This window comes from Zophobas morio, unplaced genomic scaffold (genome assembly GCF_036711695.1).
Source record: "Zophobas morio isolate AGI-343-1 ecotype UQ-CSIRO unplaced genomic scaffold, CSIRO_AGI_Zmor_V1 ptg000012l, whole genome shotgun sequence".
NCBI lineage: Eukaryota > Metazoa > Arthropoda > Insecta > Coleoptera > Tenebrionidae > Zophobas > Zophobas morio.
The window spans coordinates 28,782,805-28,808,752 of NW_026972117.1; the positions used below are offsets into that span (position 1 = coordinate 28,782,805).

The following is a 25,948-nucleotide window of genomic DNA, read 5'->3' on the forward strand; positions in this document are numbered from 1 at the left end:
TAATCATTTTGACAATTGTTTGTCATAAACTGTCACGAAGTTCATCACTGACCTGAAGAGACGCTTCTACGCCAAAGATGACTGATTAATGTACACAGAGACGTCAAGGTTTAGTTTGAGGCAAGTAGCATGGGACAGAAGTTATTTCTGCTGCCATTCTAGTTAAATTGTGTTTAACTGGGCTGTACATGTCATAAGAGAAGCTGTTTCATTTCATTGTAGGCAAATAATACATTTATTACTGTTCTACATAGTGTAGATACCGAAGAGCAGGTATTAGAAGTCATTTTCTTCGAGCCCCGTGAATAATGTGTTGTTATTTTTAACGAAAATTAGTACATTTTCAGAATTTACTCTGCATCATATCCCTGATATTAAGTTTATCGTTATTTCTAAAAAAGAGTACCACATGTCCATTCAAAGAACGTTATTTAGTGTACTAAAACATAAATATCGCTTTCGATTAATCGGTGCTTATGATTTTCAATAAACAGTATCAATTTGTACTGAACAGCTTTGTTGCTGATACCTAATCTAAGCAACGAAAAAAGAGACGAGACTCCAGTTCTCTGGTGTATTAAGATCATAGGTATCTGCTGTGGTGTCAATCATGTGGGGGAGATACTGAAAACTGAGACTTATTCAAGAATAATATTGATGTTGCACATGATGATTTAAAACAGTTTCTTTAAAGTTGCGAGTACTTTCTAGAGAGTGAAAAGATACGAATAAAAATTATAACAAAAATCGTGTAGTTGCATTTTTTTTTAAGAACAATACAAACTATAAACAAATCAGTACCAATACCACTAAGTCACTGATGTCTTATTCATACTAGTATAAAGAATATTTGGAAATGATGTTAATTTATGGAGAATGTAAACGCTATGCAGCCACTGCTGTGTGCGAATATACAGGTCTTTTCCCCAATCATCGGCTCCTTGACCAGCATGTGAATATTTAATGCGCACAATTGGCACTTCTGGGCAAACGAAAATCCACATTTGGCTAACGTGAGTGCATATCAAGAGCAATACTATTAATCTATGGGCCGGAATCGTTGTACCGTAACGTTATTAAACAATGTGCTCAAAATGATCACCATTAACTTCAATGCCAGTTCTAGCTCGTCGCATTATGTTGTGTTGTATATTATTTAACATAGATAGATAGACTCTTTTCAATGTTCGCCGTGCAAGTATCGAATTATGTGGAGGAGCGCCGTTGTGCTGAAACCACATATTCCGCCGTACATTCAAAGGAACGTCTTCCAACAACGCCGGAAGCTCTAGTCGTAGAAAATTAGCATATGCCTCCCCATTAAGTAAGTAAGTAAGTAAGTAAGTAAGTAAGTAAGTAAGTAAGTAAGTAAGTAATGTTTTATTGTGTTAAACTAAAAGTTACAGTCGTCATAAAAAAGAATATACAAAAAGGTACTTATATTTCTATAAATTACAAACTGAAATTGTACTCTAAATATTCATTAATGCTATAAAATGCATTTGCCATTAAAAATGATTTTATTTTCCTTAGAGCTTCCTTAGATGATAGTTGTCGGTAACTTAACGGCAGCTTGTTAAAAAATAATATACAATAATAATTAATAGCATTTCTACAGCGCGAAATCCGCCAATATTCAATCGACAGGTCAGCTGATCGCGTGTGATAGTCGTGAAAGGAGCTTAATGTGGGAAAAGACACTATTTCCAGGAGGATATATTTTAAGCTATGGTAAATATATAGAGATGGTAATGTCAATATGTTTAGTGTTTTGAAATACGATTTGCAGTCATCCCGGTATCCAAGATTTGCAATGATTCTGACCGCCCTTCGCTGAAGTCGAAACAATTTGTATATTGCAGAGCTATGTCCCCAAATTAATATGCCGTAAGTTAGGTGAGCTTGTACTAAAGCGAAATAGGCAATTTTTAAAACCTCACAGTCAACATTGTTCGATAAGTTTCTCAATAAATATACATTTCTGGAAATTTTATTTGCTATATAATTCCCGTGCTCTTGCCATAATAGCTTTGTATCTACCATGATCCCTAAGAATTTGTTTGTTTGATTATTGTTCAAGACTGGACAATCTCTCTTCAAACTAAAAATCATATCGGAGGACTTATCTTTGTTCACACAGAGTCTGTTTGCTAAAAACCAGAGTTCAGCTTCAGTGTGGATGTTTTCTAGACAAGGGGCGATTGATTGCATAGAAGTCACATTATTACTAATAACAGTATCATCTGCAAACAGTGTAGTTAAATAATTTGCCAGAAAAGAAGGCAGATCGTTAACATACATTAAAAATAACACAGGTCCCAAGATGGAACCTTGCGGAACCCCGTAATTTAATTTCATTGCTTCAGATGAAACACCATCAACATTTACAATTTGAATTTTATCCGAAAGATATGATCGCAATAATTTTATGGCAGTAGGGTGAAAATTGTAACACGAGAGTTTGTTTATTAATATATCATGTGACATACAATCAAAGGCCTTGCTAAGATCTAGAAAATAAGCTGCAGTATAGCCTTTGTTTTGAAAAGCCATTGTGACATTGTTAATGAAGGAGAGAATGGCCTTTTCAGTTGACAGACCTTTGCGGAATCCGTATTGACTGTCAGAAATTAGGCAATGAAAAGTCAGGTGTTTGACAATTTGGTCCAGCATCGCACTTTCAAAAATTTTAGAAAAAATAGGTAAAAGTGAAATCGGGCGGTAATTGTTTACGTCGTTGATATCCCCTTTTTTATGCACAGGTGCAACAGAAGCTACCTGTAAACATTTCGGAAAAACTGAGTTCGCTATGCATATATTAATTAAAATAAGGTGATCAGGTAACACAAACGGCCCCACCTAAAAAACAGGAACGGAGTTTAGTGATTTTATCAGATGCATTAAAATTTTTACCACAGTAGTACCAATGATTCCAGCCCATAGATTAATAGTAAATCGCTCCTGATACGCTCTCACCCTAGTGAGATGTGGATTTTCGTGTGCCCAGAAGTGCCAACTGTGTGCATTAAACATTCCTTCTCGGGAAAATGAACATTCGTCGGTGAAAAGAATGCGCCGTGAAAAATCAGGATTTAGTTCATTTTGTTGCAAAAATCATTGAGCAAAATGTACTCGTCGCGGGTAGTCGGTTGGTCGCAGATGCTGCACTTTCGTGTAATGGTAAGGATGCAGTATTCTCTCTTGAAGGATACGATGAGTGGTCGATCTTGAGCATCCACTCATTTGCGCTACATAGAGGACACTTCTCCTAGGATCCGCTTCCATGTTTTCTAACACTTGCTCTTCAGCACCCACACGTACATTCCGTGGAGCCCCAGCACGGCCTTTCCGACTAGGTTGAAAAGATCCATCTTCTCTTGCTCGATGTAACAATCGGTGAAACACTTGTTGGTCTGGGTGCCGACGATTATTCACGGGGCTCTAAGAAAATGACTTCTAATACCTGCTTTTCGGTAGCTACTCTATGTAGAATAGTAATAAATGTATTATTTGCCTACGATGAAATGAAACAGCTTCTCTTATGACATGTACAGCCCAGTTAAACACAATTTAACTAGAATGGCAGCAGAAATAACTTCTGTTCCATGCTACTTGCCTCAAACTAAACCTTGACCTCTCTGTGTACATTAATCAGTCATCTTTGGCGCAGAAGCGTCTCTTCAGATCAGTGATGAACTTCGTGACAGTTTATGACAAACAATTGTCAAAATGATTAAATTTATAACCATACTTCTGTTTTCTTTGTTGACGGAGGGGGATTCGGAAAAAATTCATTCAACTTTAGTATTACCCGATTTTTTGTTCTTGGCATAGGTAACTTTGAACATAGAAACGTTCGGATATAAAAGCAGCCTCTCTATTGGTCAACTTAATCGCCTTCCAGTTCTCACACGGTTAAAGCCTGGACAATTCTTTTTGCGAATTACGGCACAGTTCGGGACAGGGAACATGTCATTCACGGGAATGGCGCGAATTCTGGGACACCCTGTATTTTTATAAAATGCTGCAAATAAAACAAAAACATTTACAACAAAATTCCCTTGCATTCTAAGTTGTAAAATAACAAATTACTTAAAAAATTCAATCTGAATGTGAAAGTTTATTGAATATTGTGTACTAATTCTTTATTCCTTCATTATCATTAACCGGAGTGTATCTGAAAATTGGTATTTCAGATAAGCTGCTAATTTGATGACGTCATAGTAAGGCTTGTGGTCTTTGGTCTTTAAAATAGCGTCCGGCGGGAGTAGACATACATACGCAGACCTTATTAATACAGGGATTTTACTCTGTTTCTATTCTTGTTCAGTGATGTGTCTTAAATAATAATAATAATAACAATAAAATTTAATCGAGTGCCACGCTTTCATGTTTCATTCAAATGGGTCTTCCACCACTAGACTATACCTGAGCACCGCACGCTATTGCTTCTCTTCGCTAACGTAATATGCATTGTATTGGCACGCTGGTCGGTAATTAAAATCGGCGTGGGTAAAACTCAACTCAATACTCAATGCATTCCTCAGTAATAGAAATTTGACTCAACTTTGCGCGTACTTATTTTTCGACTCCGCTGGATTAGACTAGACGCTCACGCTAGTTCTCTCGTTGACTGACTACCCGTTCCCGACGGTTGTCTCTATTTAAACCGCGATGCGTTCTTCTAGGCAATTCACGAACGCCGTCTTCGAGGTTGTTCTGGAGTCCTCCATCGAGACTTCCGGCACCGCATCCAGGCTTTTCTCTATCCGAACGCAGTCGTCACTGATGATGAGTCCCCACCGCTCATCACCGTACATACTAGAAAACCATAGGCGGCGTATGGGTTTGCTTCGTAACAGTATGTACCATGGAGGTAAAATGAAATTCCTCTCATTCCTGGCGCGTAAAGGAGTACGAGAAAGTCAGGCAGTTGCGCGAGCGGGGGAATCTTGTATCCCGACCAGCCATCCTGAAGAGCCTTTGATAGTCATGAGGAAAGCGACAGTAGCAGCACTCTGGCTCCCAAATCAGAGTGAAGTGGCATGGAACTTCAACTACTGGTCGCCGGGCACACGGAGGATTTAAAAAGGCTTAGGCTTTGATCATTGTGAGTTAGCCTTATGGGAGGGAGACGAGGAGGCAATTAAACCCCTCTAAGGTCCACTCATTAAGTGCAAATTTAAGACGATTGACGCAAATACCGAATACATAGCCTCTCACAAAAAATCCTTGTCAGAGGTGCCCCCTAGGCAGAGAAATCCTGTAGCTTGGGGCGGGCTTCCAAGCTCCACCGGAGTGGTGGCGTCCTCCATTGTTAACCCACATTGGAGTTATGCTGAGGGGATAGTGAAAAGGTTCTTGATGGTAGTTCCTAGGCCTAGGGGACTCCGTGGATTTTCATATCCGGGTCTGCATGGTTTTTCAATCATTGCAGCACTTAACTGATACTGTAGAGGATAAATAATTGTCGTTACTGGTTTCACTATTTTCGAAACTGGTGTCGCTGATATTCTGCGCCCTACACCCATCTACTATGTCGACAGAGTAACACCAACAAAAGTGAAGTTTGAATGCCCAGAATCTGTTCTAAAATTTTTCAAAGAAATGTTAGAATCACAGGTACAACAAAAACACAATGCAGTCTAATCTTTATTTATTCATTTATAGAAATAGAATAGACATTTTTAATCACAGTTAGAAATACTATTCAATTAAGTTCTGTTCTGTAATCTAATCTACAGAATCTGAAAATTTTGTTAAAGTTAATCTCGGAAAATACTGTATTTAAGTTGCTTAAACATCTTACAATCAACGAATCGTAAACTCGTAAGTTATCAACCACAATTTGTTACCTTTTGATCGATAAGGCTGACAACATAATACATTTTTGATTTATTTCGATTATCTACACAACAAAGTCAACGAGAAACAAAGGTTTCGAAAATGAAGTCACATCTGAAAATTAATTAGAATTTTGCAATTCTTTATTTAGGCTTTGTTGAAAGTTAAAATGCAATAAAATGTTTTTCTGCGCATATGACACGCTTTTGACTGAGCATCGCTATGAATTTATGAAATGTAGTATTATTTTCTTCCATTTATTCCCGACAGTAAAAGTACCTCCTTTCGGTTTTATTACGTTTCGGTTTTACTCTTATTTTACAAGTTGGCCCAAAATTAATTTGATGTATCATGTAGTCACCCTGATAATGTTTGTACGGTTGTCTCTACTTAATGTATAGAAGAAGCCTAAATTTCGATGTAACTAATAAATTTAAAAACTACAAAGGCAACTAATTTATCATTCCGCACCATAGTGAGCCATATTCCAATCACAGTCTTCTAGTAATACCTAACTAAACCACTTTACAATATTTATTTCTAAAAATCTGGAAAAAGACTTGGAAATATCCAACACGATTGTTACTAAATAATAAGTTCTACAATGTAGTGAATATCTAGCTAATTTTTCTTTATCTACAAACTGTGTTGTTGATTTTTTCTCAAAGAATACAAAATAAAGTTCAACATAAATAAACAAAGTTGTGATAAAAATGTCTACAAATAATTAACAAACATAAACAATAAGAAAGAAAGCATCCATTTTATAATACGAGTGCAACAAGAATTAATTAACATAGTAATTCAATAGTCTTGTAACATTTTTCCTTCTAAATATATCTGTCTTAGTATTAGTCTATTTAAATAGGATATACTATACGAACGCGTGCTGAATTTTGCATATGCATGCAGATATAAGAAGGATTGTAAATTATTTCAAAAATATAGACAGAATAATTAGTTATTAATACTGTTGTAAAATTGTCACGAGTTGTTGTCATACACAAATTTTCTGCCTTTTAGACCATCCGCTTATAAGAAAATAATTTATTATCCTATACTATTAATAAGTAGACTTTAAAGCCCATTAACAAAATACCACACAAACTAAAATTATCAGATTAAGTATCGCATGTAACTGCATAGAATAGCCTCTGGACAAAAAACATCACAAAAAAAAATGCGAAATACTTTTTCCTTATCGTTCGATATAGGAAGTATACCTTAAGTAAAGGAAATGTACTCATTAAGTAACTAAGTTCCTATCCCGGAAGTGGTGCCTCCGCATAGAAGTCAGGTTCGTCGTCATCGGCATCCGGTTGGTCTCCATCAAGCTGAAATAATTAAACAACTTTATCAGTTTAAAAGTTAACAACGAATTGTTTGTTTACACAAGGAAAATCGATTATTTAGATCTTCTCATACTTCAGCGACTAGTGTTGCATAAACACAAAGCAGCTTTGGAATTTCTCTAACGAGCTAAATGCATATTTTTCATCTTAGGTGTCCCATTAACGAGACCGTTACATTTTGCGGTTTCACCACGCGATAGTTTAATCAGTTTTATTAAATATTTTCAGTATTATGCAGATACAACGTAAAGTTAGATTAATCTTTTTTCCTTTTGGCTGTAAATGACATAACATAAAATAATTGTTTGTAAAATCTAGAATAACATCGGCAAAAAATCCAAGAAAGAGATTTGCCAAAATCGCTGGAACAGTAATAAATATGAAAATAATAAAAAATGACGCTCGTCACATGACTTTTCATACGGGTTATATTTACGGACGAATAAATTTAGATACAGCATCAGGAAGATCTTGAATACACCCGTACTTGTATAAATTTTATCACTCTTTTGCTCGTCGTTAATGCCACAACTGAGCAATCTGAATGTGAAGTATTAAATAAATCACATATTTCTTAGTAGGTACGTGTTCTCTCTCTATATCGTATCATGACAAGCATTTCGATGCGTTTTTTCACTGAAAGGTGTATATTCAAGCATGTTAAATGCTATTTTAACACAAATCAGTCGACAGTGAACACTTTTTTTCTCTACTCGATAAATTCGTCCATGAAAATGTAGATAACAAAATTCAATTTCTTCACAAGGTATCATTCGAGTGAAATCGTAAGAATGACGTGGAAAGATGTTTTTTAGCGAAGCAACAACATTTTTATATCTGCCTATTTATACAATTGTTTTTTTTAAATATATGATTAAAAACTGAGGTTTCTAATGAAAAAATATGGATAGTCATAACTCAGAAGGTAACCAGCTGAATTTTATATAAAATTTATTCCAGGCTTTACAATTCGACATTACATGATTGTAAAAGTTATTAATAAACGGCTATAAAACAGAACAAAGCATGATTCAATTTATTCGATTCAAATTGAAAATTTTACGCTCACTTTAATTTAATGCGAAATCTTTTTTCTTGAACTAATGTTTCCATAAATTTATATTACAATTGTATCACCGAATAATTTAATAATAAATATGAAATAAAGTTCATCAGACAATTTTATAGTTTTTTCAGCAAGAAAAACTGATTACTGTTATCAAAACTATTTATTCCGGTTGAATGTTATCAAATAATTTACAAGAAAAAAGTTAACTGTTCATTATTTACTGAAGGTCAATCTCCCTTAGATAAAACTGAATTTTATCTAACATTGAGCCACTTTTATTTTCATTAAAATCACAATCAGTAATTTTAGTTTCTGATTTTGAATTTCTTGGTAGCTACGAAATGTTAATCAGATCATTTTGTCGAAGAACTTTATGTTTTCTTTGTAAAGTTATCTCAAGATATCTTTCGAAATATGGCGTATCACGTGCCCCTTTCCTTATTTTTAATAATCCACCCCTAATTTTGTCTACAACAGATCTAAACTGACACTAAGTTCTAAGAACGCAGAAACATTATGCTTATTAAAATTAAAATCACTCTTAACATATAACAGGTATCGGTTTTGCTTCAAGTCAAGTAGTAACACAAAATTTCTGAATGATTTGCGCTACGTGTTATTATTTTCTGCATCAGATAACTTATTTATTTGATTTCTACGGTTATAGAAATAATTAACACAACTCTCACGATGTTCAAACGAAAGTGTTCGGACCGTAACGTTTTCACAGAAGTCGTGAACAACCCGAACACCCAATATAAAAACGGATAATTTACAATGAGAAATCGCATCAGCAGAAACAACATGTGCTAGTTTTCTATTGTCAGGTCATTCAAGTCTCGTTTCTCCGACTTCAAATAAAACTGTTTTATCGGTTTACCAAATTTTAAGCATTATTTAACAGTTTCGGAAAGTATGCGTTACAAAAAATTATAGTGAAATAAAAGAACTAAGTTCGTCTCAAAAGCACAATCCATATCATTAAGCTGGAGATAAAACAGGTAATAACGTCATCAGATTTTTAGTGGGGAAGAGAAATCAATTTTGATATGTATAAGGTAACACTAATTACAACAGAATCAATAAACTGTACTGACTCATTAATTAATCTTTTGAGACAAAACAATTCTGTACGGAAGTATGCATATTTCAAACGAGATTTTTATAAAATTTTCAGATGCCATCACCGAATTTTTGGAAGGGATGAACAGATAAATTTTGATTAGCGTTTTGCTATCTACACGATATCCGTAAAATACACCTACAATTTCGCAGTAATCCCGTGGTTTCTATGATTACTCCATCAATAAAATTTTCAACAGACAAGTTGAAACGGAAGAACTCATTTTTCGCATTCTAAAGTCACGGAAAGGTGAAATTAGCTACTCATCAAATGGAGCTTACGCTCGAGATGTAAAAGCAAGATAATTTAAAAAGTAAAAGTGAATTTAATCAACTAAAGCTATATTTAACCAATCAATATTCTGGTCGGTTAGGTTTTGAAAATAACTTCTAAGGTAGTGACAAAACCACCAACATATGAAAGTAAAAACTGAACTAACCAGTCGAGAACAGACACGACAGTTGAATTTGATTTTATCAAAAATTAATGTTCTCGTTTACTCAAAATTTTATGTTTATTTCAAAATTAAGTATTTTTAGATTATCTACATATTTTCCGCGACTACACCAAATCTGCAAAATTGAAAAAACTAATGGCAGCTTGCTAAAAATAACAAGTATACAAGACGCCACATCCATACGGTACACATACAGTCCAGAACACATACATTTCCGAAGGTATGGCTTCAAATATTTATTTTTCTACGTGGGGTTGGAATCGTAAACATTACAGTTACAGAAATTGAATGAAAGGGTCTGCGTAAATTCATAGGAAGCCGTATTTATAGTTTCACTACACAACAGAAGAGTACAAACTTCCATATGATCTACACACTACACAAGCCCACGTATTTAGAATTACCATTTTATAAAATGAACCACTGACGCTATAATTTTGTAAAAATATATAACGAAAACAGGCCTAATTATGCATGCGTAATCAGTGAAAGTTAACACGAAGTAAACTTAAAGCAGCTGTACTGGTTTTTAACGATTGACTGCAAGCTTTCGTATCGATAAATAAATGAGTAAAACAATTAGTTTACATTAAATCTATTGCTGGTCTAAAAGTACTAATGTCGCTCCACATTATTTTTATAAATTTTCTGTCTAACTGTTTTATAAAATCGAAGAAATTGAGTTAAAAATTTAACAGTCGTTTATTTGCTACAAGTAAGTACATATAAAAATTAAAAAATTACTTAACAAATTTTATAGTCATCTTATTAATTTCAGCAGCAACACCTTTACCGTATGTTCTGTTATAAATTATTGCACGCGTCTAACTGTCAGCACTTAATTTAGAATAGGTTTTTAGTGTCTTTGGTTAATAAATGGACCTAACTGAGAGCTGAATTGAATTTAAGTTATTGTAATTAAACTTATTATTATTCCTCTGTGATTGTATAGGTCAAAGTAATTTCTTTAATCACTCAAGTGAGTAATATAATAGCGATGTTGATTTATTATTGCCAACAGATAATCATGGCAGAAATTAGTTAAGTATTTATAAATGATTCACGACAGTTATACACAAAAAACAATGCAAAAAAAAGGTCGATCATCTTTACATTAACGACACAGATTGCATTCTTTCAGTTTTTTAAACGTAATTTAGGGTGTATAACAAAAACCAAATTATGAGAAAGTATCACTATACAATATTCCTTATTAAAGGGTCGATTTACGATTTTAAAATATCATAAAGTGTAAATCTATTAATGCAGATGCATTAATTAGTAACAAATAACATCATTCAAACAACATCCTTCCTAAATAAAAATAAATGCAGGATCACTGTAGCATAAATCAAGATATCGTGTAACTTCAAAACAAAATAATATGAATGAAGGACGAAAGACAACCTTGGGATCGATGTTTTCCGGACAAACAAATTTGTCTTTTAAAGGACAGTCTAGTATACTGTACGACATGACTTATGTGTACCTATCTACAACGTATCCGAAGGAATAAAGTTTAATCTACGAATAAGAACTGCGTTTATTGTGACAAATGGTTACAAAGAACCACAAGGGAGCGAGGTGAACTGATACGAAGGGTATTCAGCAAAGACATGACACTGATGCATTTTGGATTTGTGTAGCTTATTTTTTATACTAATTTCAATCTTTTCCGAATACTTACTCTCTTTTGCTATTAAAATTTCACAGAAGTTAGGCGAGTTATATCTGAGACAATTTTTGGATTCATAGTTAGAAAAGTATCAATTAAAATTTCGAAAGGATTATTATGTAACTAAAATGTATTGGTTCAAACATATTTTTTTAGAATGTGCATACCTAAAGTAAAATAGTGGCTTGTTAAATCACAGGTAACGGAGTTATGATATGTCAGACACTTACGTGGTCATTTTCTTGAAAGGTATCTTAAAACAGTCCCAAATTTTGAAAAGCATATAGTAAAATACATATAAAATTTCATATTAATTAGTCCAGTAGTTTCGCAGCTTATCTGTCTAACAGTTTTGCAACAGACGTCCGGCAGACGACTAGCCGATAACAGAAAATCTGTATTTTCATATTCTGCCAAATGCTAACAACGGCTAATCAAAATTGCTTGAAATGTACACGATTTTTTTATTTCAACAGTAGCTACAATAGTTTTCAAAGAAAGAAGAATTCATTAAACTGCAGGCAATTTATTAAAACAAGAGCACTGATAACCCAGGGGCAAAATGAAAGCAACTCGCCATTTATGGCTTGAAATTAAGATCGAAACTTTACTTTAATAAGACACCTGTCGTACTGGTTGTTAATAACTTCTTTCTGTAATCAACGTTACGCTGCAGAACGTATGTTCTGTTTAATACATGTTTTCCGTAGCAAGCTACCTATAGAAAAGTCAAGTTTTAAATACTTCGCTTATTTTGATGATTTGCTTATCAGCGGTGTGATATCTTATCAAACACTTTACAATTATGTACTTCATTTTTTGTTTGAGAACATGCCGAAATAAACATCAAATAAAATTATTTATTTTAAACATAAACAGAGGCAACAGAAACACGTTCTTACTAAAAATAGTACATAAATGAATAAAAATATCTAAAGTAATTTGTGTTGACCTATAACGACTGTTTTATCGTTGATAAACAAAATTATGTGGTTTACATCGTTGCGCTGTAAAATTTTAACCACTGGTTAAATCATGTGAAAAGTTACAAGTTCCTCGAATCCTTTATATTTTTTAACCACTTAGAACCTTCGATTTACATAGTTTCTTAAGATGCCATTAATGAGTCAGTGAACAGACCCCTTGTCAATCAGCCGGATGTTAATGTAGAATTTCTGATAAGATAAATATGTTTTCAACAAATTAAGCTATCTCATAAACATTCTTGTGTTTCTTGATATTCCTTTGTCTACAGTTATAAACTCACATTACACTAAAACAAAATTAACTTACCGCTCTCAGTTCTCTAGGTGAAAATATGCGATCCAAATAACTTCTTAGTGGGACCATCAGTATTAAAAAGAAGGGGAATGCCAGAGAAGCTTCAGTTGATTTTACTATCCATAACACAACCAAACACAACAGCTGAATAAACGTGAATAAATGCATTTTCGCAGTTTTAACCTGAAAAAAGACAATATTAATTAGATGCAAATTTAAATAAAATAGGTTTATAAAAACACTTTAACAGATATTTTTGTTTCGTTAAATATCGTAGATTTTTGCAGTAAAGAAATGATTGACGTTATTCAAAGTAATCTAGTAAAAGTAATATATAAAGTACTACACAGAAATTTAAATAAAATTCTCGTATTTCCTAGAAATTTATTTATTGTCGGATCATGACGAGTTGTAAATATCTGTGTTGGGTGTGCATACATATTTATGAAATTACGAAACTTCCCCTTAGTCTGATAACGTTTAGTTAGAAATTTATAAAAAAACACAGTTACAATCGACTTGAAACAATAGTTGATGAAACCAAATTGATTTCATCTCATGTCAAAACATCAATTATTATTATTATTAAAATGATTCCCAATGATTGGCGCGATTGGTTGAACACTTTTAAAATATTAACGTATGTATTACATAATAACATCAAAATCATATTCGATGCTCTAAAACATATATGTGTACACAATATTTTCATTTCCCAATTTTGCTACACAAGTGCATGTGCTACTGTGAATCATCGACTTTTAACCTACTTCCACCTAAATTTGAGGTAAACCGGCGGCTAAAACAGTTGAAAGTATAACAATGAGTACTATTATTATAAAAATAAGTCATTTTGAAAGTAAAACACAAATTATTTTTATGCATGATCGATAAATGAATTAATTAAGTATTAAGGTGCAAATAAAATGGATTTAAAGATTGTACTATTTATCGAAAAGAAAACAGATCAAATTAGTTCCATATAAATCACATTAATAGCAATGACCATACAACAACACATTCTGTACGGGTCTCTTATATTAGATACTGTGGTTTTCTTCAAGGTCAATTTTTACACCTGACTGAAAGTGGTTATGCTATGCTATAACACTTTAATCGAAACTCTTTAAACGCTGAAAAATATTAACGACAAAAAAAAATGAATTGTTCGTTTATTAATGCAGAACAACTATAAACATTAAAAATTGATTTGACACAAATAGTTGTGCTTTATTTGTTTTCTACAGTACTCACGAAGTTTACTTAATTAAGTTAGTATCACATTCAGTGCAAAACTGAATAAATTCGAGTAAATGTCAGAGTGTGTTTAAATTCAGTAGAAGCATTGCAGTGTTCTCAAGTGAATTTTAAGTTACAAAAACGCGCAGTATTATGAAATTTTTTAAGTAAAGAAAGTTTATGTAATAGTAAAGGGTTACTATTGTTCTGATTCAATGTTTACCAATCGAAGTTTAGTACGAAATACTTATACAAGATATAGTTTGTATGTAACATGTGTATAGTTTTTAGTATGCATCAAAGCTCGACAACAGTGTCTAGCTCTGCTTTGTGTGAATAATTAAAAACTTTTTTTCATCGATTCTATAACATCTATTTGCTAGATGTTCGTTTGTACAGTTCACACTTCTGCAAGTTTCTCATTTCATTTGTTTAAACATAAAACATAAACGAGAAACCAAAGTAACAACCAACGGATATTTTAAATATTTGATTTAAAATCATGATTTTGCGCATCCGATGTTTAAATTACGAAAACTTTTCCCACCTCAAACAGTGGGTCAGTGCGTTATTAAATATTCCATTTTAAATATAATACTACAAGAAAAAAATTAGTTTTGTGTGTGTGTAATCAAAAAGAAATTAATACAATTCTCGGCTTGCTTCGAAAATAACCACACAAAGGGTCTATTTATGTATTTAATGCTTAAATCCGTGTCGAACGTATCGAGTTACTTCACCTTCTTTTTTTCAATGAAGACCGGTTTGTTTTAAAAGAATCGCAAGTGTCGGACGTTGCACGTGCAGAAAAACGATCATTATTCAAAACGTGTCCTATTTTAAAAATATTGCCATTGGTTTTATGAAATGTGCGTGATGCGTGTCTTCATTATCGATTTAGACCCTGTGTCCCGACCTGTGCGCAGGGCAACCTTCATGTTGCGCTCAAATCGGACACAGTGGCGTGCGGATAGAGGGGCTGCGTTTCCTGTGCTATTAGAGTAAGGTGGAAAAGATTTTAAACAAAAACTTATAACACAAAAGCATTCAAGTACAGCAAAAAAGTTTGTGATATGCATAAAACTACAATGTGATAGTTTTTTTTTCATAAGGAAATGTTTTATTAATTCAAAGCATGATAATAATTAATTTACCGTTTTGACCTATTGTTCTATTTTATGTTTTCAATTTTACTAATCGAGGTGATTCTTGTCGAAAGTCAACAACATTTTTGTCCTGTGAATTTAAATTATAAATGATTTGTAGCAAATAGTAACAGAAAAATATTCATGACTTCCCAATAACTCTAATTCAGTGTTATTGTATTACATCAAACTGTCGAATTCTTATCAATCAGTCCCTTGTTACAATGACCTTAATGCGAAATAAAAAAAAAAAAACAATTATTTTCCTTTGATTGATTTGGTATAGAGTATAGTATGTGGAAAACTCTATTAAAATTATTATTTTTCAATACACACATTCGGTAGTTTTTTAAGCCACTTTGTAATAAACACAGAATTCTCATGTCTCTATAAACTGCAATTTTCAGCGACTACGTCATGTAATTTTGTTACAGTACGTCCCTTTCCTGCTTTAAATAAGTTTTAAATTTGAGAAACATGTCAATATCTGGTAAAGTTCAGCTGAAGATATAGTGCGTTTACGACTATGCTTTGATACGCATTTTACAGCGAATCTCTAATAAAATTGAATATACACAAGAAAAGATACGTTACATAGACAGTTAAGTAAGCCACGTGATTTACTAAAATAATTCGGATTTACTGTTCCCATTGTGACGAACTCGTAAAAATTATTACCGTACGAAGAGTAGCAATTACGCTATAACCGCACTATATTTTTAGCCGATGCTCTAAGGAGCATTTTTCTATTTACATGATATAAATTGATTTTATCAATAGATTATAATGTTAGCTTATCTGCCGTGAAATAAGGTTCTGTATATGTGCTTTAAAAATTTTAAATTTGGTCATATTAGAAACATCGAAATGGGTTTATATGAACGGAATTTTATTGAACTCGATTGAGTGGTAGTGTGTTCCGTGGATAAAAAAGCAGACACTTATATTACAATTGTCACAATACTTTCACTTTAGACTAGAAAAAGGAGAGATTACCTGGTATATTAAACCTTTGGCCCTTCTTGCCATTCCGCTCGCTTGAGAAAGTTGTCAAATTGGATTTAAAATGTTGTACCTGCTTCGACTCGTTTGGCGTAAGAGTCAATTTGTTAGAAAAATTTAAGCAATAGGCGTTCGCTACTCGTTTTACTGTCTAGTTCGATTGAGAAAGCGGTAATGACAAAAGTTTAGCCAACGATTGATTTGCGGGGGCTAAAATTCCCCTTTCTGTTTTAGTCAAGGAGGGTCAACATCAATTAGCTTTACTATAGTCTAGCTTTCTATTATTCTTTAAAAGGGTTTGGATTTATGGTAAGTAATGTGCATCGCTTGCAGTTGGTCACATCACATCGAGCTATACTTTTAATTTTGGAAAAATAGCTATTTAATCCCTCTTTTAAAAATCATGTGATCGATTTCACGTTTTAAACAACTACATACATATATGTAGAGATAATTACGTTTATTTTCCCATTTTTTTTAATTGGGTTATATTTGAACGGCCGAAAATACAATTCAAACACGTTATTTCCAAATTCCAACACGGATTTATGAAAGATCGGTTAACTTTAATAACGAACACATTTATATAGCCAGAGTTTATTTATCATCAATACATTGGGAAGTGGTCACTAAGTTTGTAGGGATTTATCCAAAACCTTTGACCTTGTGAACCATAACATATTGATGACAAAGCTGAAAAATATGAATTTCAAGCCTATATTTATTAAATGGTTATAAAGTTTTACTAGTTAGTAACCGCTGTCAATTTGTAAAAGTGGGTAATTTGATTTCACGTGCGGTAACTACATGTGGTTTCTGGTGGTCCTCAAGGGTCACATTGTAGACCCTTATTATTCATTTTACATGTGAATGACATTTGTAATATTGTAATGTAGTTAAACACTCTCAATATTATATGTAGATAATTTTAAAATTTATAAAGTTATTAGAAATCTATACAGTTGGGAGTTACCACTTCAGGATATTTGTAAAGATGGTATATGGATAATCAATCATTTAGAAACATATTTTTAAAAATATCATAGTATATTTTTTGATCGTTATAACTCTTCAAGAGAGTAACAACTGTCGTCTGACAAAAATCAACCGCAGGTTAAAAATTTAGAAATATTTATTTTACTATTTTGGTATATGTATTTCTAAATTAATACATGGTTGTTCTAGTAGCTCATTCAAATTAATTTGTGTTTTGTATGTACATTGTACGCTCTGTCTTGGAATATGGTATTGTGGTGTAGTCATGACTCAGGGTACACATATCAATGACTGTGCGAAAGTTCAAAATAAATTAATACATATTTGTGGATGTCATAAGGTCTAGTACGAGGAGAATAGAATCTAGAAGAACAAAAATTGACCCATTTTTTTACAGTTTAATTTTAGGTTTAACCAACTCTTCAGTTATATAGTTTGTTTATATCGTAGATTTCGATCCGATCGAATTTCGAGACGATCGAAGTCGTCAAACCCACTTTAATCTACGGGCGTTTATATCACGGAAAACAGTCCGTTCGATCCACTGATTTGTAGTTTGAAATTGGTTTGAGTTTGACGTTTGGAGAAAGATAATAGTGTAACATTATTTCTTTTTATCTGTGCAGTGGTCAACATAAATAATAAACCTATAAAAGTTCAAGCCCGTTTACATCGCATCTTCAAGCATTTGAATCCGTTTTAGATCCGATCGGTTCGATTCGATCCGACTAGTTTGTCGGATCGAATTTTGATAGTCAATCCGTTTCAACATTCGATCTGCAGCGTTTATACCATTAGTTTCAATCGGATCGGACTGAGTCGATCGGCTCGAAATCCACGATATAAACTAAGTAATAGTTTCCCCAGTTCTAATTCGGTTTTATGATAGTACCCCATTGTGTAAAAGTTAACTTCCTTAACAATAGATTACTACTGCCTGTGATGGGACAGTCATAAATAAGGATTTAACCATTATACTGTATAATGGTAACGACACGGTTAAATCCTTATTTATGACTGTCCCATCACCGGCAGTGATGGGACAGCCATCTATTGTTAAGGAAGTTAACATTTATACATCATAAAACCGAATTAGAACTCGGGAAATAATAGTTTTTCGTTGGTGCAAGATTAACAAGACCTGACAATAAGTTTGGTGAGAATATAGGTCTGTAGAATAGAAATAAATTTCAACATTACATTAAAACAGTACACTGTATTGCAAGGATAATAAAAAAAAATGGAACACCAACTCAACGGCATATTATTAAGGTCACAAGTTCAAGTTAAAAAAAAAATCATTGAAACATTTTAAAAATATTTTCGTTATACTTCAATTTGACGTTCGGTTATAACAACAAAATATTTAAGTAAACGGATTAAAAAAGATGAAAATTAACCAGCATTATGTCAGACTCATTTTTAACATTTATAAGTTTTTTGTGATACTCTAAATTGAAGGAAACCATGATCATATACATAACAAAAAATAGTACTCTAAAATGTGGTGAAAAAAAATTATTTTCTACATTTGGGCCTTTGGATTTTTAAAATTATTTTTTCTTTGTTCAAAAAATAGTCTTTAATAATGTGTCGTACAGTTAATGCCTCATTTTTTAATTACCTGTATAAATTTTCTATTTATTTTTAGTTTTTATTATGAATCCTTTAATTTTTTTATTTTATAAATTAATATAGGTACATACTTTCGTGTAGATGAGTTTAGTTATCCTAAATTTATTTATAAGATCAATTCTATTAAACACGACAGAAAGATTCGACGTTTTCCTGCAAGAATAAATTGCGGAAGATGAAGCCGTCTCTTCAGTCTAATATTAGGAATATTAATTATTTCTGCATGTACTGATATTTATTCAATCATTCGAAGTCCTTATATTTTTCCAAAATGTTTAGTTAAAATAAATATGCTTGAAATAAAAAAAAATGTTGTCCGTTCCTATTTTATCTCGCGTCGATACGCCACTGCTTATTCCATGGCCGAATCCGTATCCATCATTTCAGATTAGTTGGCCGACTGTAAATATCCCCACTAACGCCGGCGCGCCGCCCCTCCGACCAACAACTGCACATCGTTCGGAGAGGGGGCGCCGAACTTCGCCATCTGGATTCAACAAGCAAACCAAAGTTGAAATTGTAGTTGCTTTAAAGTGACAGTGACCCGCATATGTTATTATTGACTGATAAAACGCGATAAGAACAGTTGCCCGAGTGGAAATCGACATTGTATCGGTGATAACGTTATAATCTGACGCAAACTTGGTCTAAATTCGGTGTTTTCAGGCAAAGCGGAAGAGACGCCACGGGCGTGGCTGACCAGCTAAACATTACTCATAGCCGGCATCCCAACTGTCAATCTGACGTAGTAATCGGCAAGTGGACAACAATGGTAGCGTAGATCCGAACCGGTGTTTTCGACAATGAGTGCCAACAATGTGAATGCTCAACCTGCCCCTACCACGCAGGCGACTGCTACCATCAAGTCCAGACCCAACATCATGCCCAGCAGTTACCTGTACACCTCGAGTAGCGCCCTTCTGAATCGCAACTCCGAGAACAAACCCACGCCGCCGCCCACTCTGCCCAAGTACACCTCCAGCTTCAACGCGGGCAGCGGCCTGAACAGGGACCGGGACAAGGACAGCATCGGGGGCTCCTACAGGCTTTCGAGTTTAGACAGGCTCGCGATGCGCCAGAAGTTCATGGACCAGCAGAGCCCCACGAACGCGAGTTCGAACGGGACGATGTCGCAAACCAACGGTAGTGAATCCAGTTCGATACAAACGAAGCGGGAGATGTTTTTCAATTCAACTGAAACGTCCATTGCCAAGGACTCGAACCGGATCAATAAAATTTCGATGGAGAAGCCGCCGGAACCTCCGGTCAAATCGTCGCCTCCAGAAACCAAAGAAGACACCAGTAAGGAGTCCACTCCCGAGATCATCAAAGAGAGGCCTAAACTGAAGGAACTCGACGGCTACGTGGGCTTTGCTAACTTGCCGAATCAAGTGTATCGAAAAGCTGTGAAAAAGGGGTTCGAGTTCACACTCATGGTAGTGGGAGAGTCGGGCCTTGGCAAATCCACTTTAATTAATTCCATGTTTTTGACTGAAATCTATAATTCCACTGATTATCCGGGACCCACTCAAAGACTTAAAAAGACTGTGGCTGTCGAAACCACCAGAGTTATGCTCAAAGAAAACGGCGTAAATCTGCTCTTAACAATGGTCGATACTCCCGGTTTTGGGGACGCTGTCGACAACAGCAACTGTTGGGCCCCAATAATTGAATACATTGAATCCAAATATGAAGACTATTTAAATTCCGAAGCGAGAGTTACAAGAAAACAAATCCCAGATCAAAGAATACATTGTTGTTTATACTTTATCCAACCATCTGGTCACGGACTGAAATCTTTGGACATTGAATTCATGAAACGTTTATGTGATAAAGTAAACATTATACCAATCATCGCGAAAGCGGACACCCTGACGTCCGACGAGTGTGCGCTATTTAAAAAACAAATACTAAACGAAATAGCACAACATAAAATCAAAATCTACGAATTTCCGGATACTTCAGAGGAGGATGAAGAACACAAATTGAACAAATCGTTAAAAGAGCGAGTACCTTTTGCCGTAGTGGGTTCGAATACAGTGATAGAAGTCGACGGGAAAAAAGTTAGAGGACGCAAATACCCTTGGGGTATCGCCGAAGTGGAAAATCTGGAGCACTGTGACTTCATCGCTCTAAGAAACATGATTATACGCACACATCTGCAAGATCTGAAGGACGTAACGAACAATGTCCATTACGAAAATTACAGATGTCGCAAATTGGCCGGTCTGGGGGTGGACGGAAAACCGTCGCGTATTTCGAACAAAAATCCATTGGCACAAATGGATGAAGAAAAGCGCGAACATGATCTCAAGATGAAGAAAATGGAAGCGGAAATGGAGCAAGTGTTTGAAATGAAGGTTCGTGAAAAGAAACAGAAATTGAAGGATAGCGAAGCCGAACTGACGAGGCGGCACGAAGCGACGAAAAAACAACTGGAGCAACAAGCCAAGGAGCTGGAAGAGAAGAGGCGGCAATTTGAATCAGAGAAAGAAAACTGGGAAAAGGAGAACCAGATCACTGTGGAGGAACTGAGGAGGAGATCTCTTGAAGGCAGTAGAGAAGCCGTTGACGGCAAGAAAGAAAAGAAGAAGAAGGGACTTTTCTAACACTGAATTGTATGGTTTTGGTGTGGTACCTTCTATAACATTCATGGTAATTTTTTTATTGTAAGTGACGTAAACGGCAGAGTATAGTTTCGAATAGTGAGACATTAAACACTCCTGCAATAGTTTGAGAAATTATTGTTTTGAATTTTTCACTAACTGCCATTATGATAGCGTAACTGTCTACGTGCCGATTTAATATTTTTTACCATGATTAAATTGTGAGCTGTTTAGATCGTACAGTACTTTTAAGAGATATAAATGGGAATTATTTAACTTATATAAATAAAAAAATAATTATTTAAAGAGAAAAGTGTCTTTTCATGACATTTTGCTTTGACGCAATGTGCCATTATTTTTTATTAATTTTATTTACAATGTATTATCTGTAAAAATAAATTCTTTTCAGACATAAATGTTTGATTTCAGAAAAACATGCAATTTATGAAAAGATTCTACAATTGTTAAATTAACTTTAAAAGCCACTTCGTGGATATACCGACTTATGCGTCAAGGTCGAATAAATTAGGTGTATTTATTACATATTCACAGTACTCATCAACTTCAAGTGGTTTAAACTTTGAATACTTAGTCAAGTATGAAATTGGGAAATTTTCCAATTTTTTATAATTATTTCTTCACACTTTAATACTTTATGGCTCAACTGTATTGTTATATCGTTTTTGTATTTTTAACTCCAAAGATTACAGTAATGTTTAGAATTAGTTTTCAAGTGACGGGCGGGACATGTGAATATTATAACCTATTGTAAAGCCTTGACTTTGCACAAGGATGTATGCTTGAATTTTGATTTCACACAAAATACTCAACATTAATCGAATTTGTAACTTAAATGACAATAACAATTTTTAAAAAGTACATTTAGATTGGAAAGTGCAAATTTTACAAATTTACAAGCTGCTCTTTAAGAATAATACGCCGAATTCTTTCGTACATCATTGGACAATCATAATTGTCGATCAGTCGTCAACAAATGCCTACGTAATAGTATATGTATTTTTCAGTTTGAATATGTGCCACTAATTGTGAGCAGAAGTATCGGTCTGTTAATTTATCGAGAAACACAAGTATTCTTTTTTGTTAAATGTCGAACACCTATAAATTAATTTTTACCTTTTAAGAAATTAACATATAATACCGATGCCAGACAGTTAAAATTACATTTAACTCCCCTGTGTTTCCAGTGGCTTTCTTTACTAGTAGTCACAATAACACCGAAATTAGTTGATCATTCGAACGATTGTGGAACAAAAAAGGTTAATTACTAATGTCAATGGTCACAGCAATTCGTTGTTTAAATGAAAACGGTAGCTTCTATTATACAAAAAAAGGACTAAAAAAGTTTGTAACTTAGATGTTGATCTTAAATTTTTGTAGTTAGGTTGCTTCAAGTCTCAAAAATGTTTTGCACATTTTAACATCTAAAATTTTTTTTGTGTCATGTTAACAAAAATTTCCCATAGGATCTCCTGCTAGTGGATAAATAATTAGTGTGTTGTGTATTGTATGTAATGTGTCGTGAATTATTTTAAAACGATGATCTCTTCACAATTGGGAATGTTAAATTTCGTGGTCAGGTAAGAAAGCAAATTTCAGTTTTTCTGTTGTTTTGAGTGCGCCTGTGTTTAATTAATGACAAAGTGTCACATTGTTTGTCTTAGTATTAATAGCTATTCAATTTGGGACAAAAAACCATAGTGAATTGATATATCCTTTATAAGATTTGTAGTAAAGTAGTTAATATTTATCTGAAATTTGTTTTAAATTTTTTGTATTTCATTAGCGAAAACGGTGATGAAATTTTGAAAAATAATTTTTGTACAGCCATTTTTTACATTATAAATATTACGTTACAGCTCGCGATTACATAAAATAAATCTCAGACAAAAAAAGATTGTTACAACATCGTAATGACAGGAGTATTCTAATAGCAGAAATGCATCTAACTGCTGTTTCAAATCAATACAGATTAGATATCGTTGTCAAATCACCCTAAACCTGTTTGCAGTATTCCTCTCGTTAATTTGCATACCCGCATGGTGAAAAATTAGTATGAAATAATTTCAGTCATGTAAAAATTAACATTAGAGGTAAATTTAGTTTTCCAACTTTGTGCTTTTTAATGTTTATGGTTTAATATTGCAAAATGCCTAGATATAATTTAATATGCATTTACACTTAAAATCGAATAACATATTTTTATTAAATTGTTAGATAGTAGTTTTAAAAACTTGTAAACTAAATAAGCATACATATTAAAGTGGATAAAATTATGCTAATTGTTACAATTACTGCAATTAAATCTTAACTGAAGGGTCGGATACAAAACTAGGCAAGTTCAAATTTGGAAAAAATAGTTTACTACATAAGTAATCGATTTAATAGTTTTGAAAATTAATAAAATTGCCAACACATGGATAGAAAGGGAAACTTGCATTTTTGTATTTTACTAGCTGCAAAACGTCAATAAAACATGAAATGGGAAATGGGACAGTCACCAGACTATCGTAGGAGAAGGATATAAAAGTATTATAATTACAATTTTAAAAGTTACCGAAATTCTAAATTATATGTCGTATATAGTCGTAAAACTAAATAAATAAACATGGACACCTTGCATCTCAGCAAAGTGTATTTTTACAACAAAAATGTAGTACAAGTAGAATAAACTGGCATCGTTCAGTTGAAAATGATTTCCTTTTAAGAGAATATTTTCGTTTTACTATTCGCGCTACGGTTATTTATTTTAACGTATTTTAAATGAAATAAATATTTGTCTTTTATGTTGGATATTATGCATGGTTAGTTCGTTTCAACGATGTTCCATTCCGAGGAAAATATGTACTAACAAAAACTTTCTGGCGCGCTGCAACAATTTTTTTTTATCAAATGAAACAATACAATTATACAGACACATTATTTATGGATTCGGAAATTTTTTATCACTCAGGTTATCAGTCGGAGTATTAGTTTTTTTTATGATTCAATTATATTAAAAAAAAAAACAACAAAACATACCGCAATAATCTCACAAGTAATTTTCCTAAAATTTGCTGGTAAATTTTATTGTTCACTTTTGGCTCTTTTTATTTCTCGAACAATCGCTATTTATATAAATTAAATAATAATTTTGTCCAATTGAAATAAGAAGATGAAAGTACATTTTGTTTCTCCTGTAAATTCTGGGAAACAGTTTTATCGGGTTTTACTTGTTTACTTCCCGAGCGTAAGTTACGGTAGTATTGTAATCGAGTCTATCGGCCGACTCCCTACTTATTTTCTTGACCTTTCATGACTCCAAGAGTACGAAGAAATAGGTCTCCCGTTTCCGCCGGCTGTCTGTCTGCCGTCTGTCCAAATTTTTATTACACAGATAATCTCCGAAACTACTGGCCCGATGGTTGTCAATTTTTTTATGTATATTAGGAATATCATGTAGATGGTAAAACGATAACCAAAATTGGCTGATCATCCTCACTACCAATGGGATGACTTCATCTCCAAATTTTACCTTCGATCAATTTTTTTGAATATTTTTTGGGTCAGGCAAATCAGTCAAATCATTTATTACCTATTAACAAAAAACAAAATTGGTATACTTATAGTACCATTTATAAACAACGGTAGCATATCATTTATTTCTCTTTGAAATTGGTAGTTCCAAATTTACAAACGCACACTAAAATATTTTTTCTTAACTCTCTTATCATAACATCAAGATTGTGTCAGATTTTATAGCTGTGTTCACTAAACGGAGTTAAACAATTTATGTTTTTTTTTGTTATGTGTGAAAGAATTATTTTGATCAAAGTTGCGGTATAAATCGCAGTAAAAACAGAACAAGAATTAAAATTGAAAATTCGCAAAAAGAAGCAAAAATAAAAACAGCCTGAATCGACAAATAAAGACAAAACAATCGTAATAACAGGTCAGTAATTGACTTCAAATAAATATCTATTTTCAGAGGTTTTTGCAAATTATTTATTTCGAAAGTCCATTATCAAATCTGCTGAGATTATTATGAAGTTAGAATTCGTCATATATTTTTATATTGTAATTAGCTTCAAACGGAATATTGGGTCTTGTATACGCTTGGAAAATAGATATTTTTTTATGTTTACTCATGTTAAAATTAAATTTCGCAGTAGACTGTAGTAAAATGTTAGAGGGCGTATTATTATATCATTTTAATGTTTTTAATTATTAATCTCCTGAGAACAAAGCAATTTTATAATTAGTTTTTATGTAACTCGCGAAACATGCGAACAGTGAGATGTTTTATGAGGCCTTGACTTTATACAAGGATAATGTACTTGAAGTTTCATCAAATACTTTCAGACTGATGCACTAATTCAATTTCATCGCATACAACTTTGCATCAAATGACTTATTCAGTTCAATTTATTACGACTTAATCAACCCTAGAAATGTCAACGTATTCATAAAGCGAAGCAAATTCCGATTTTACTTTAAAATACGTACGTTAATTTTCGTTAATTTATT

General features: G+C 33.3%; 2 protein-coding genes across 6 annotated transcripts in view; one reads left to right on the top strand and one right to left on the bottom strand.

The window, feature by feature from the left end:
- Positions 1-5,639: 5,639 nt before the first annotated feature.
- LOC135128152 (band 3 anion transport protein) overlaps positions 5,640-25,948 on the bottom strand; it is a 117,866-nt gene continuing 97,557 nt past the window's right edge. For all 5 annotated transcript variants that reach the window (XM_064055037.1, XM_064055042.1, XM_064055039.1 and 2 more), the window contains 2 exons: positions 12,814-12,984; positions 5,640-7,178 (listed from right to left, as the gene is read on the bottom strand). In XM_064055037.1, the coding sequence (XP_063911107.1) occupies positions 7,107-7,178; positions 12,814-12,984 (243 nt within the window). In that variant the 3' untranslated portion in view covers positions 5,640-7,106. The remainder of the gene's footprint in view (positions 7,179-12,813; positions 12,985-25,948) is intronic.
- On the top strand, positions 19,286-21,840 carry LOC135128151 (septin-7). The gene is made up of 2 exons (XM_064055036.1): positions 19,286-19,433; positions 19,485-21,840. Exon 2 carries the CDS (start codon positions 19,622-19,624, stop codon positions 21,425-21,427), a length of 1,806 nt encoding a protein of 601 aa, XP_063911106.1. The 5' UTR covers positions 19,286-19,433; positions 19,485-19,621; the 3' UTR covers positions 21,428-21,840.

What these genes read in the sequence shown, in the direction of transcription:
- LOC135128151 (XM_064055036.1), top strand. Translation starts at nt 19,622, where the DNA reads ATGAGTGCCAACAATGTGAATGCTCAACCTGCCCCTACCACGCAGGCG.